The 14,077-nt window shown below is 56.7% G+C and overlaps 1 protein-coding gene across 1 annotated transcript in view; it reads left to right on the top strand.

The window, feature by feature from the left end:
• SLIT3 (slit guidance ligand 3) overlaps positions 1-14,077 on the top strand; it is a 493,393-nt gene that overhangs the window by 423,085 nt on the left and 56,231 nt on the right. Inside the window, exons 11-12 of the mRNA XM_036424070.2 lie at positions 555-626; positions 4,049-4,120. Of these exons, the coding sequence (XP_036279963.2) occupies positions 555-626; positions 4,049-4,120 (144 nt within the window). The remainder of the gene's footprint in view (positions 1-554; positions 627-4,048; positions 4,121-14,077) is intronic.

The raw sequence follows: 14,077 nt of genomic DNA on the forward strand, positions 1-14,077 counted from the left end.
CACACGGCTGGAGGATGCCCGGAGCCAGGTGAAGCCTTAAGTCCTGCTCAGAACCTGGCAGGTCAAAGAGGAAATGTCACTGCGGAAGGCAAATGACTCAGGACTTTGGGGGAGAAAATAAGTGTTTGCTGAGGCACAAGGTAGAACAGGCTGCTTAGAGGACCCCAAGCCTGTGTTGGGGGGGGGGGGGGTCTGTTTCTGCTTCATCTGTGCTCTAATTGTCTAATTGCCGGCAGTGTGACCCAGACACGGCCCTGACTTCCCACCTGCCGAAGGAGGGCTTACACGTGCAAAGCCCCGCCCAGCGCAGGTGCCATGGGTGGCGGTGCTTTGAAGTCAGGAGGGGGATACGCACGCAGTATATTCCGTATATTTTGGCATGAGGCGGTTGACTTGAATGGCCTCGACACCCCTTCTTTTGCTCTCTGAAAAAATAAATTGGTTGGTGGATTCGTTCTCACCATTTTTGGATATCTGAAATGCTTGATTCTCATGTAGGAATGGCCGTTACGCCTCTGAGCCACGTTTTCAGACTCTCCCGTTCATGTTTTCAGAGACATCAGCAAGAACCAGATATCGGACATCGCGCCCGATGCCTTCCAGGGCCTGAAGTCGCTCACGTCGCTGTAAGTGGGGAGCAGTTGCCAGGGCGGGGGGAGAGTTGGGGGAAATGCATCCATCGTTTTCAAGGGGTTCTGTCGAGGCTTTATGTTCCTTTACACACTTGTGGCAGCCTGGTAAGGGAAACAGATATTTCTTCAGGGGACATTGATCTGGGGGACTATTTCTACAACCTAAATGCATTATTCCTATTGATTAGCTGCCCGGCAGCCTTCCCGGTTTATTGGCTTTTAATTCCAATGCATCTTCTACTCTAACCACGCTCCCCCGCCCACCCTGCAGGCCTGGGCCGTGCTCTCTGGGGAGGTGGGGAGAGGCTGTAACAGATGTTTGTTACCGATATTTATGGCCCATTGCCCCACGAATGCGGCCCTGTGAGGGAGGAGCTTGTGTTCTTCCCCCTGTTTTCAGACTCTTTCTCCAAACCAGCTCATGGTGTTGAAGGAAGCATCGGCCCCATCCTCCAAGTCCTTCCTTCCTCTGCTTGGAAACCCTAGGGCCGCCCACTGGGTGGAAGCGGAGACTTGCCGGTCCTGGGCTCAGAAACCCCCACTCCCACCCCACCCCAGGGCAGGAAGGGGCGGAGCTTTGTCCTGACTGTCAGTGACTCACCCTTGGGCACATGGAACAGTGATGCCTCCCTGCACAGCACACACTCGATGGTGACAGTTGTCACGGCAACTAGAACACCCGGCAGCTCTTCCTGAGCGCCTGCTGCATACCAGGTGCTGTGCTGGGAGCCCTGCAGCTCCCTCCTCACAGCACCCTCCACACAGACTCCGTCCTCGTCGGAGAAAGCGGGGTACCCGAGCTCCACACGGACCAGGGTTTTTATCCATCCAGTCCTGGCCGAGTCTCTGGCACCTCAAGCGGGCCTGGGCCCGTAGTGATCGCACAAAAGAAGCCTCAGTGGACAGATACATGTAATCCCACCGAAGTCCTCCGTGGCCAGCAGGAGTGGCTGGGTTCGGCCCCAGAATCCACGATCCTCACGCTCTGCTGCCTCGGGGGGGGGAGGGAGAGGATGCGGAAAGTAAAAAATGGGCCATAGCCAAGGCATCACCGGCCGGTATTGCTTACGTCCCTGGTGGCCTGCCCACCGGGCCAGAGTGTGGCTGCTCAGAGGCCAGTGCCCACGCTCTGCCCGTTTGCTTCATGAGCCCATGGGCAGGTAAGAAGCTGCACATCCCCCCCTCCCCCCCGCCTGTCCCCCCACACACACACCGAGAACGCTGGAGGACGGGAGGTGTCTTCATGCAGCCTCGGCCTTGCCACTCGGAGAGAAAATTAGCTGCATTTATCAGGGAGGACATCTGGCTGGGATGTCAGACAGGGACTGCGGGTGAGATTAGCATCTGCCTGTCATGCTGACGACCACAGAGGAGACGGGAGAGCGGCCATGTGCCCCCAGGACCCCACCCCTGCCCGCTGGCCTGGTCCCCGGGTCCCACTTCCCCCTGCTGGGACGTGGGAGTAGTCTGAAGACAGCAAGGTGCTTCGGTCCTGCAGGGAAAGAAATTCAAGATATGGTTGCCAGACTTGAAACTGGCCGGCCGCTGGCCGATTCTAAACTACATCGGGCACTGTTTAAGGGAAGTGCCCAGTTTATGCATTCACCCCTCAGTGGCACCCCCTGTGCTGAAGATCAGTGTGGGGACTGAGAATGGCAGTGACCTTGCCTAAGACCGGGGCTTCTTGGGCTTTCAACACGAACACTCAGGCCAAACTGCACCCGTCCTTGTCCACTCAGTCTTTCAACACGGATTGTGCTGGACACCAGGCCCATCCTCAGCTCCAGTCATGAACAGGCCACATGGTGTCACCACAGCCTGTCTTTGTGGGCTGGTGGGATGCCCAGAGTGATTTTTCTACAATAAATGAGTAGGGGGGGGGGGGGGGCCTCAGGGGAGCAGGTTTACAGCTGTATGCAAAACACAGTTTATTCTTGTATTATTATTTGTTACTTTCTATACAAACAACTGTAAACCTACTTTTGCCCCACCCTATATATCAGTAAGATGACATGACGTCGTGAAAAGAGAGAAAGCAGTAAGAATAGGGGGCAGGCCTTACGAAGCAATAATCAAAATATTCAGGAGGGCCTTCCCAGGGAAGAGAGGGTGGGGTCAGGCTGCGGGGTGTGGAGAAGGCTGCAGGAAGGGTCCGCACCCAGATGCTGCCCGGGGACCCACAGCCCCGTCAGCCTGTGGGGTGTGCTCAGACCCACTAGGTTTGGGGAGGGCCCGTACAGATGCATGATGGGTGGTGTGGGGCCCCCTGCCCAGACCCCTGGTCCCATGGCCCACCAAGCTCTGCTGTGCGGAAGCCCGGACATCAGGAGACGAACAGGCTGTGACATTACTGCACTGGGCACAGTGAGCGGCGGGGCATTAATATGAATTAGAATGTGAGCCTGAGCCATCGCGCTGGCTTTTTATTTAGTCATTAATTTATTGAAACGTTCATGAAACACACCCGCGGGCTGAGCGAGGCGCTCACTCCTCACTCCTGACGGCGTCTAGAAAACGGGGTTTGGTTGCTCTCTCCCATTCACCATCTCCTCATCCTCAGAGACACCCAGCAGCCTGGGTGGGGGTTGAATATTGTATCCATTCAGTGCGCTTCAGGGCCCAAGAGGCAGCACGTCTATGCGGTGGGTGAGGCAGAAAGAGGCCGGGGGTCTTCGTGCCTGTGCCGAGGGCCAGCGGGAGTCATGGGGGTGCCCCAGCAGCCTTCCTCCCAGCTTCCCACATCACCAGAGGCCAGCCCGTGCCCGGACACCCCGTGTGAGGGGTGAAAGAGCTTGGCGTCCTTGGTTCTGGGAGCTCAGAGCCCGGGAGGGGGGCGGGGTGTAGAAGCCGCCACCCCGCCGAGCTCACAGTTCCTTGTCCCCTGTTTCCTGAGAGCCGGTCCTTGACTCAGCAGTGTCTGAGCCAGCTGGGTGGGACCCCAGACACCCAAAGGCCTGTCTAGATGCATCCATGTGGGAGGACTCAGCTCAGGAATTCCCAGGATGCAATCGATGGGAGACTGAAAGGAAACAGCCTGTAGGCTGGACTCGGCCTGATCAGTCGTGAAGGGGAGAGACACAGGGCTGGCCAGCCTCCCCCACATCTTATTTATTGTCGGGGTGTGAGTCACATTGGCAGCTCCGGGCGGCACCACAGAGGGACTGCTCCTTCCCATTGGGGTCACTTACTGGGCTGGCTGAGTGAGAGCGTGGAGCCCATTTCTCCTTGCCTCCCGGGCAGCCTGTCTGCCCAGCCCAGGTGGCACTTGCGGCCACCTCCCTGGAGACATGAGGTGGATGGGGACGGGGACTCTGACAGCCCCCCCCCCCCCCAGAGGCCGAGATGGCTTTCTCCTACATGAGTGGGTCCCGATGGCCACACATCCAGGTGACCACCGTCTCTCTGTTCTTTTCCAGGGTGCTCTACGGGAACAAGATCACCGAGATTGCCAAGGGGCTGTTTGACGGGCTGGTGTCCCTGCAGCTGCTGTGAGTAAGAACTGGTTGCTGTGTGTGTGGTGTGTGTGTGTCTGGGGCCGTTGGCAAGCTCCGTCCTGCAAACTTGGAGCCTTGCTCCGTAGAGTTCTTCTTTTGACTCTCCAACCCCCAGAAGAAAAAATTAAATCTGAGCTGTGCCCCTTACCTGCAGCACCTCCTTGTATTGGAAGGGGGGTCAGGGAGTGGGCAGAGGAAGTCCAAGGTCAGTGTGAACAAACCTAAAGGTCTCGGCTGGGAGCCTGGCCCAGGCATAGCACTCACCATGGGTCGGGGGCTGGAGATTAGGCCAGAGCTGAATCCTACAAGGAGAAGGAACTTAGGGGTGTGTGCCAGGGACAGGGAACTGACACATACACCAAACCCCAGTCCTGAAGCCACAGAGCTGCCGGGAGACATGTGACCTTGAGGAGGGGGGTGAGATAATTAGAGAGGAGCCTAATCCATCACCGATGTGACTCTGGCTGGTAAGCTATGGCCGAGAGGAAAGTGTTTATTTCATTTAAGGAAGATTTGTCGTCTTGAGTTTTGAGCTCTGGGATTATTTATTTGCTTGTATTTCATTCTGGGCATTTGCGCTTTCGTGCTTGAAGAAGATAAGTGAACTCTGATGTGGAGAGGTAAGGAAAGGAATTCAGCTCATCCTGCACTTTGCGACTGTCTGATGGGGGGAGTTACCTCTGGTTTGTGAGTAGGTAGCTGTGACATGTACATGCATATTCTGTGGGTGTGCGGGGTATGTGTGCATGTCCATGCCCATGTTGGCTCCGTGTACCATGATGCCTGCTGGGACCAGGAATCGCTCTGGAGTATCCTGTGAGCAATGGGAGCAGAAGGTGTAGAAACTGCGTGGAGCTCACGTGGCCCTCTGACTAGCACAGGATGTATGCTCACTGAGGTGTGCATCTGAGTTCAAATAAATATGTGTGTGTGTGAATGTGTTCGTGTGTATGGTGAGTGTGCATGTGTGTGTGTATTTGTGTGTCTTTTCTACCCAGCTGGCATGGCTCAGTGGTTGAGTGTTGAACTATGAACCAGGAGGCCACAATTCCATTCCTGGGAACCATGCAAGGGCACATGCCCAGGTTGCTGGCTCAATCCCCAGTAGGGGGTGTGCAGGAGGCAAGTGATCAATCACCCTCTCTCATCATTGATGTTTCTCTCTCTCCTTCTCCCTTCCTCTCTGAAATCAATAAAAATATTTTTTTAAATAAACTCATGGGCAGCGAGGAAGGGGAAAGGGAGCTCCTAAGCGGAGCTGCAGTGTGAGGTTGCAGACAGGGAGTCCGGCGGTCTCTGGGGGTGAGAGGCTGGAGCAAGGATGGAGAGCGGGAGGGCGGCAGCACGTCTCACATGGTGGCGCCCAGGACTCTTCCTATAAGAGGAAGGGAGGCTGTGCCTCCAGCCTTTCCCTCCTAAACCTTCCTCCCTGCCTCCCGATGTCCTTTAAGGCTCCACCTGGACAGACTCTCGGACAACACAGCGTGTGAGTCATGTCGCGAAGAGGTGCCAGCCAGCTCCCAGGCAGCACGTCCATCCGTCAGAGCAGCGGGCTGAGAGCAAGGGGACGGCTGGCTTTCTCTCTGCATCACCCTCCACTCTGTCTCGTGTCCGCCTCGAGGTGGGGCACGTTCGTGTCCAGAGGTCCCAGCCCTCTGGTTAGAAGGACAGGACAGGGCCCTGCTGGGCGCTGGGTGATGCACAGATGGTGTTCTCTGTTTGTGGCAAAGAAACTGAATTAGAGCCGCCACCGCAAGGCTAGTTGACCGTAGCGATTAGTCCCTTGAAAGGAGAGTAACCATGGCATCAGCCTCGAGGCGGATGGGGGAATGTTATGTCCCATGGGCTGGGGCAGTACCTTTTACGGGGTCCTTTTATAATCTGGATTTGGTGTGAGAAGGAAAATGCCCTTGCGTGTGTGAAGGAGAAGCATAGCAAGCGTCCAGGAGCTGTGCACAGCACAAGGCACGCGGGGAAGGTTCGATAAATGTGCGTTTTTTAAAGGAAATGACTCCCAGCTTGGATTGCAGCTGTCAGGGTTAATAGGCGTGCAGGGCTTTGCGTGGGCCAAGGAGGCCACTCCAGCTTCACATCATGATTTTAAGCAGATGGAACTGAGTAGCTGGGAGAACGTGCACACACACACACACACACACACACACACACACACGCCTCAGATTGACACAGCTCGGGCCGGCTGTTTGCAGAAAGGACCAGCAAGGGTCCCCGCCACGGGGCTCCGCCTGCTGAGCGCTAGAAGGAGGCCTGATTAGATCTCCGTTAGCGCTCAGCCTGCTGGAGACGGGCTTTCTCCTCGTTAGACAGGCAGACATTCTGATAAGGAGGCTCTGATTAGAAGGCCTGGCAGTCAGTAATTTCCTCTCCTGGGACTCCAAGGCCCTTTGCGGGAGGTGTGTTTTTCCTCCTCTCTTTGTCTTCCCCGGGGATCACAAAACCATGCTTTCCCCACGCGGAGTGGCCTTGGCTCTTTCCCTTGGGATACCTATCACGATGCTGCCAGGAAGAAAGTAGGTGGGGTGCGTGGTTATTGGCTGTCCTGCCCTCCCTTCCTCTCCCCTATTCTCTAAACCTTTCGGCTTTCCCACCAAACTTGCCCAGCCCGGGACGTACACAACCTTCCTGCGTCATTTCCAAAATAGCTGGTATGTCGCCTGGAACTTAATCCTGAACGGCGGCGTCAGTGCGAACACACGTTCATCGTTATTAGCAGCGACCCTCATTATCTTCGGGGAGTGCGAAGCAGCCTGTTAGCTTCGAGCAGGGTGCTGGGGAGGGAGTTGGGTGCCCATCTGAGCGAGGAGGGCGCTCAGAGACTGCCTCCAAACCTGCTGAGACCTGAGACATCTCAGAATCCAAGGTGAGGACTCTGGCACGTGCCCCCAACTCCAAGGACGGGAGCAGTTAGATGACCAGAGAGGAGACCTCCCTCCATCTCTTCCTCACCGGAAGCAGGGGTGTGCCTTGCCCCTCTCCATTCCTCTGCCCCTCAGGCTCCTGGGCTCCTGGGACTTCATGGAGTTGGTGATCCTGGGTGCACAGCCAGCAGAGTGCCCCCGCCCCCCATCCCTCACCTTGCAGCTCAAGGGTCAGTGCTCCCTCCAGCAAGAAAAGAAGTCACTTCCTCCTCTGACGGGCATCTGAAGGCGGTGCTGTGACAGCTCCTGCCCCCCTCTTCCCCGGGGAAAAGAGCACTCCCGCGGAGATTGAGTGGCGTGCCTAGGAAGGACACTCGCCTGGAGGTGGGGGCGCTTGGGGGAACGCTGGCCTGCTCCAGGAGGCCTTAAACCAAGCCTGACTGTCTCGGGGCTGGGATAAGTGAAGACAAGCCAGGCACCTGTTTGATTCTCTTGGAAGGCAGACAAGACCATTGGAGGACCTTGGAATTTGCCAAGCAAGATGCCAGTTACTGGGCAGCGAGCAAAACGTCGCTCCCTGCAGCTCACTTTCCCTCGCCAGCTGTTTCCCTAGTTCACCGCTGCCGCTAATAAACATGCTTGCTTTCACTGAATGCTTCACGTGCACCATCCCATCGCATTTTACAGAAATGGTGAAAGCCCGCTTTACAGATGGGAAAACTGAGGCCCCGGAGGGTTGAGTGACCCGGCCATGGACATCCAGCATGTAAGTGAGCGATGGAACCCAGGCAGTCTGATTCCGGAACCCACACCAGAGACTCCTGCTGCAGACCCCGGCCCGGCAGGTCCACAGAACTACCTGGGGATCCCAGGATGGGAATCCTCACTGACTCAGCCGAGGAGGACGGGGCCGTGGTCAGCTCCTCTTGCGATGGATGCCTCGTCTCCATGAACGTGCTTTGGCTGGGGGTCACCGCCCCACCGATGCTCGCCCTGCGCCCTGGGAGATGGCGATCAGGAGCTGCGGGTCCTTAAACGGGGAGAGGGAGATGCTGAGGATCCTCCCAGCAGGAGAGGCAGACATGCTCTCTGACTCACCCTGGAGGCAGCAGTTCTTCCCTCTGCCCCGGAGCTTCCTAAGGAAAGCCCTTGGGGAGACTCAAGTCTGGCGCCTTCCTTGCTTGGTCATTGAGTGAATGGCGGACTCCGCTTAAAGGACTTAGTAGTAACCAAGTAGCCATCAATGGGCAGGTTCCCTTCCCCCCCCCCCCCCGCCCCCACTTACTGCTGGGGGATGGAGGGACAAGCCTGTGGCACCAGGGAAGGTCACTTGGTCTCCTGATAACAGGTGAGGGCTCCCCAACCCAGCTCTCCGGATCTCAGCTTCCCGCTGGTTGCTCAGCTGTGTGCACCCTGCCCCAGCACACACACACCCCTCCCTCCCCCCCCCCCCCCCCCCCGAGGCTGTGGAGCTTGAAGGAGATCCTGTGTTTCAGACAGGCCACCTGATGGCATTGCTGCATTTGCAATTTCCCCTGCATCAGGCATCACCATGACAACCAGTGGCCAGCAGTGCAGTCATTATCAGGAGAGATGCGGACAGTGTCCTTGCCCGTGGTTGGACTAGGAGTCCTTCCCCCTCCGCTCCCCCCCTTCCCCCACTCCCTGTCCTCTAGTGAGTGTGTAGCATGACGTGGTCCAGAACACCCACGCACAGAGCAGAGGAGGATCTGGGCAGCTCAGAGTCCCTTGATATCTCAGCACCAGGTGTCACCAGGCTCCTCCGGGCCAGGCCTCAGTAAGCTACCGAAGGTCAGAATAAATCCCCATATTTCATGGGGGAAGGAGGAGAGCCTGTTTGTTCTAAGGCAGGAGAGTGGCTTTTGTACAATTAATGGGTAAAGAAATTCAGGATGGCAGAAGGTTAATTGTTGAGAAATTTTCTTAAATGAGGTTTGACTCTATATACTGCAGTGTAATCAGGGGTCCAGAGGAGCTCCCCTTACGGGTGCTTCCACTAATCGTTGATGCCGACGTGTGATGGTGTGGGAGTTGCCGGAGATACGTAGAGGCTGCGTGTAAGCACAAATAGCCTTTATAAGAAAGGGTCCCGTGCCCTGCAGCTATGGGTGCCGGCTTTCCCCCCGTGTGCCTGCATCTGCGTGCGTGTGGAGCAGAAAGGGACTCCTCAGCCTCAAGTTAGGAACAGGGGCGCTGTGCAGCCGCCCTGGCAGGAGCCCGGGCCCGCCTTCGCCCCTCTTTCCTGGAGGGGCTTCCCTGTTCTCTGGGAAGGGGCTGCTGCCCTCCTCCCTGGCACCAGCTCTCAGAGAAGGCCCTGCCCTACGGAGTTAGGAGTTTGCACTCGGCATTTCCAGACAAACCCCTATCCCCGGAGGAGAGAGGCCACTGTCCCCCACAGCCCATGGCAGCTGTGAGGATATGAACACCCCGGGAAAGATAGTGCTGGGCCACTGAGCCACATGGGGACCACTGGCGTTGCCACGGTGATTTAAATGCAAGTCATCCTTAAACCTGACCCCAGATGTTTGTGTTTTCCCAGTCTAGCAGCCAAGGCTGTGGGCCCACGGGAGGGGGGAGGGGGGGAAAGAGGGGGATTAGCAATGAAAAGATCCAGCCCAGAATAATAGCTAAAAACTGGGTCCTAGTGGTCTGCCCGGTGTGGTGGGCCTCACTCCCCTCCTGTGATCCATCTCCCCATATTACCTGGGCCTGAGTGAGTGACATGCAAGCTGCGGAGGGATGAGCTCCTGGAAGCTTTCCTGCCCTGCCACGCCCAATGCCCCCTGGAGGACAGGAGAACAGGAGGATGGGAGGACGGGAGGATGGAGCCCATCTCAGCAGGATGGGCTATTCCACGCCCTGGTTCCCAGCGGCTCCTGGTTCCTGCCTGGCTTTGCCTGCGGGCACGGCTCCTGGAAAGGATTATCTCTCCGTAGCGTGTTGTGTCGGTTAGCCGACGGGCTGAGCGCTAATCCCTCTTGACACGGAACACATGTGGATGGGAAAGTGCTCGGAGAAGGGGTGGCGAGCGCTAGCAGAGCCACACCGGGAAGTGGATTTAGGAGGTGGCACCTGTGCAGTACCGCTCTCAATGCCCTTCGCCTTCATCTATTGGTTTGACTTTGTGATGGACTCATTACTAAGTGGCTGGGAGTGGCTGGGAGGATGAGGCCCACGCCTCCTGGAGATTCTCGGTGATTCTGGTCCCTCAGTGGGAGTGGCTGAGCGTCAGGGGGCACAGTGGCCAGGAGTGAAGTCTGTGGGCTTAGGAGACACGGATCCGACTCTCAACCTCCTGGTTGCTAATTGTGCAACTTTGGGCAAAGGCACCTACACTCTCTGAGTCCCAGGGGTGGCCTGTGCCAGGTGGAGAGAGCACTTACTTCACAGGGTTGTGGGGAGCTTCTGTGAGTTAATAGGGGGCAGGAGCATGGCGAGTGCCTGGCCACACATAGAACTTATCGCCTGTTAGCTATGACCTGACATATTACCTGGAAGGTCCTGTGAGCACGGCTGCTCACCTGGCCTGATCCTCCCAGCACCCCTCCCTTTTGTTTATATGACCTTAAGGTTCCCTTGGGTGCTGGGTCTGGGAGCAGGTGTCCCCACAGCATGGTTGGGTCTGCTTCTGGGGAAATGGTTATAAACGTGACATGCCCCGAGCCCCCTTATTCTCTTGTTCCAACTGTAAGTCCATCAAGTGGGGACCTAGTTGGGGCAGCCAAGTTCAAAGCTTGCATACCAGCAGCGTCTGGACCACGGCAAGCTGGAGCTCCCCGTCTCCTATGAGGTTGTCTCTGCTTCATCGTTGTCCCCTGCCCTGCCCAGAGGAGATGAGGGCTCAGGTAAAGGGAGCACAGACGAGCACACCATTTCCCAAATCAGCACGTAGACAGTGATCCCGAAAGGCCGCAGCCCTGTGTGGTGCAGGGGCGAGCCATCAGCGAAGACCGGCCCCTCCGTGCCCACAGCCGTGTGCTGAGCAGCCCCTCTGCCAGCTTGGTGCCAAGTCCTTCCTAAGGTGCCTCTGCACAATCCGGAGGCCAGCAGCATCTCCTAGACCCGTGGTTGGCAAACTGCGGCTTGCGAGCCACATGCGGCTCTTTGGCCCCTTGAGTGTGGCTCTTCCACAAAAATACCACGGCCTAGGAGAGTCTATTTTGAAGAAGTGGCGTTAGAAGTTTAAGTTTAAAAAAGTTGGCTCTCCAAAGAAATTTCAATAGTTACACTGTTGATATTTGGCTCTGTTGACTAATGAGTTTGCCGACCACTGACCTAGACCCAATCAGACCTGTCCACCTGAGGCGTGCCCAGTGTATTCCAGAGCCAGGCAAGATGCCCCTCCCCAGGGACAGGAGCCCCTTCCATCGGAAAGGAGAGAATGTGGATTGTACGGAGTGGGTCAGAGATGAGCTGTGGAGGCAAGTGGCTGGAGCTTCGCTTACTGCGGGGACCACTCTGACCCTCAGTTTCCTCATTGGCAAAATGAGGACATGCGGTGAGAGGAAATATGGCACAGAAAGGGCTATGGGGAGTGTGTGGCACAGGGTGCACACAGCCTGTGGTCTCCTGAGAGGACTCAGGATTGTCACCATGTCTCAGGGGCGAGAACCAGGGCAGATCAAGAAAGAGGGCGCATTGGTTCCTGCAGTGGGGATCTGCTGAACCCCCTCTCCAACAGCTGTGTGCTCTCTGTTCGCTCCACGCAGGGTGTCCCATGCATGGAGCAGAGGGGCGGAGAGGCCGCCAGCCTTTCTCCCAAGGAGAGAGGAGGGACTGGCTGTCCGGCCGCACCCGGGCTGGGATCCGTGAGGCCCTCGGCGTCTCCATCTGGACGCACAGCTTCTCGTTCTCTCTCGCTGCACCTGCGAGTTGTGCCACGGGAGCCACGCGTCCTGGGAGAGCAAAAGGGACCAGGCCCGCGCCCCTCTTATTTCCTTGAGCTCCCGCTCCATGCAGCTCGCCCACCATGCTGTCTTGGCCGAGTAATTCTGCCAGCCTGGGTGGTGAGACGCCTCACACCTCCGAGAGAGCACCCCATGCAGAGAGATGTGGAGGCAGCAGGGAACGAGAAAGCATCTGGGTCTGAAAAAGCAGCCTCGGAAGTCCTGAGGGGAGCAGAGGGTGCCAGAGCGGGATGCAGTTTGGACCCTCTTTCAAGGCGGGTCCGGTTGCCACTCCTCCTCCCCATGGCCGTTCTTGACCAGTGCCCTGCCCTTCCCAGAACCATGTCCTACAGTTAGGCTTATGCATCTACGCTAGCATCTCAAATCTAAATGCCTATGCAGGCAGGCAAGGTAGATGGAATAATGATGGGCAGACAATAGGGAGAAGTGAGGACTGTGGCGAAGGGGGCATATGTTCTATCAAAAGGGGCAGCCACTCCGTAGCTGCCTCCAGTGGACCCAGAGTCTGCATGTTTTTTTCAAAAGAAAATAGAAATCTGGTGTGTGTGTGTGTGTGTGTGTGTGAGAGAGAGAGAGAGAGAGAGAGAGAGAGAGGGGGTTAACACTGGGAGGACTGAATGAACATATTTACATGTGGGACATTGCACTGTATTGTGGGAAGGATCCTATCCTCCTATCCTTGGGCCATCAGACGGCACCTCTGAGTGGGCCTCTTTGCTAAATGGTTCATATTCGCCATCCTAGACAGTGCCCTTGGGAGGCCCTGAATATCAATGTTTGGAACAAGTCATTTACCACATGCTTCTTGTTTTAAACTAATCAAAAAGTGTGTGTGTGTGTGTGTGTGTGTGTGTGGTACATTTGTTTTGGGGTACCGGGCCCTGGGGGCTCCCTAGCTTTTCTCCCTGATTCTCTGCTCCCTGGCATCCTTCTCAGAATGCCCCAAACCAAGGGGCCTCAACTGAAACGTGATCTGTGAAGCACAGGAAATTCTGGAGCTGGGGAGCTACAAAGGGGATGAGCGAGGGCAGGGGGTGAGACATTCACACAGAAGGCATGGTCCCTCTGCAGACCCCAACGATCATAACCGCTCCCAGCCTGTGGCCTCAGGCAGATCCCCCCACTCTGCCTCGGTTTCCCCACCTGTGGCCTGAGGGGCGAGCTCAGCCCATCTGCCCAGGTTCCTATGGGAACACGAGGCCGTCAGGCACTTTGGCAAACGCGAGACGTGTTCCCGCCACACCAGCTCGTCTCCACCGCGAGGCGGGAGGACATCTGTGCGGGCCCTGGGGACGCTGCCCGCTCTCTGCCAGATTACACAGGCAGCTCCTCCCGTCACGGCCGCAGCTGCCCGCACACCGGCGGCAGCAGGAACAGGTGGCCCAGCTGATTGCGCTGCCAGGGCAGCCCCACCGCTGCCAGCAGAAGCCCCGGGGAGCCTGGCATCCAGGGCCTCCGGAGACAAGACAGTCTGTTATGATCCTCCTGGCTGCTCCCCACCAGGGAAGCTCTGGGCCAGCCCTGAAAATAGGAATTTTAAAACTTCAACATTTAGCTGGTTAAATCTGTTCCCCCTCCCCTGCTTCCACGTAAGAGGGATTGGGAGATTATGCTAAGCGAGCGTCAAGGGCACCACTCGTCAGTCTGGGAAATGTGGATTCTTAGGGGACCCCAATTTGCTTGACTTTCCAGCTGCATCTCTGGAATACGCTCCTGTCCCCTCACAGCATTGCCTGTGCTAGACTGGGTTCCACCTGCAAGGCATTTTTCTTTGATGCTGGGGGTGAGGGGGGAGAGAGAGGGGGGGGGGAGAGAGAACTGCGATACAAGCCCATGGATGTGTGCTTTGTGGGAGGATGCTCTATAACTTCCATCAGATTTCCAGTGGAATAAATGATCACAAAGAACCAAGGACTTTTCTGAATCAAAGTGGTCTTTAGTCAGTCAACTGCAGCTTGGAAACAGTTGTGCATATGATTTTTTTTTTTTTTTTAAACCCTGGAACCTCTGCATTCTAGAGCAGAAAGCCGCACACGAGGGCACCATCTCCAGCCTTCCTCCCGGGCACGGTCTCGAGGGGAGGCTCCCGATGATGGCAGAGTGTGGCACGGTGGCCGTGGTGCCCCGGCATGCCCATGCCCAGGCCT

Source organism: Pipistrellus kuhlii, unplaced genomic scaffold (genome assembly GCF_014108245.1).
Source record: "Pipistrellus kuhlii isolate mPipKuh1 unplaced genomic scaffold, mPipKuh1.p scaffold_m20_p_8, whole genome shotgun sequence".
Taxonomy (NCBI): domain Eukaryota; kingdom Metazoa; phylum Chordata; class Mammalia; order Chiroptera; family Vespertilionidae; genus Pipistrellus; species Pipistrellus kuhlii.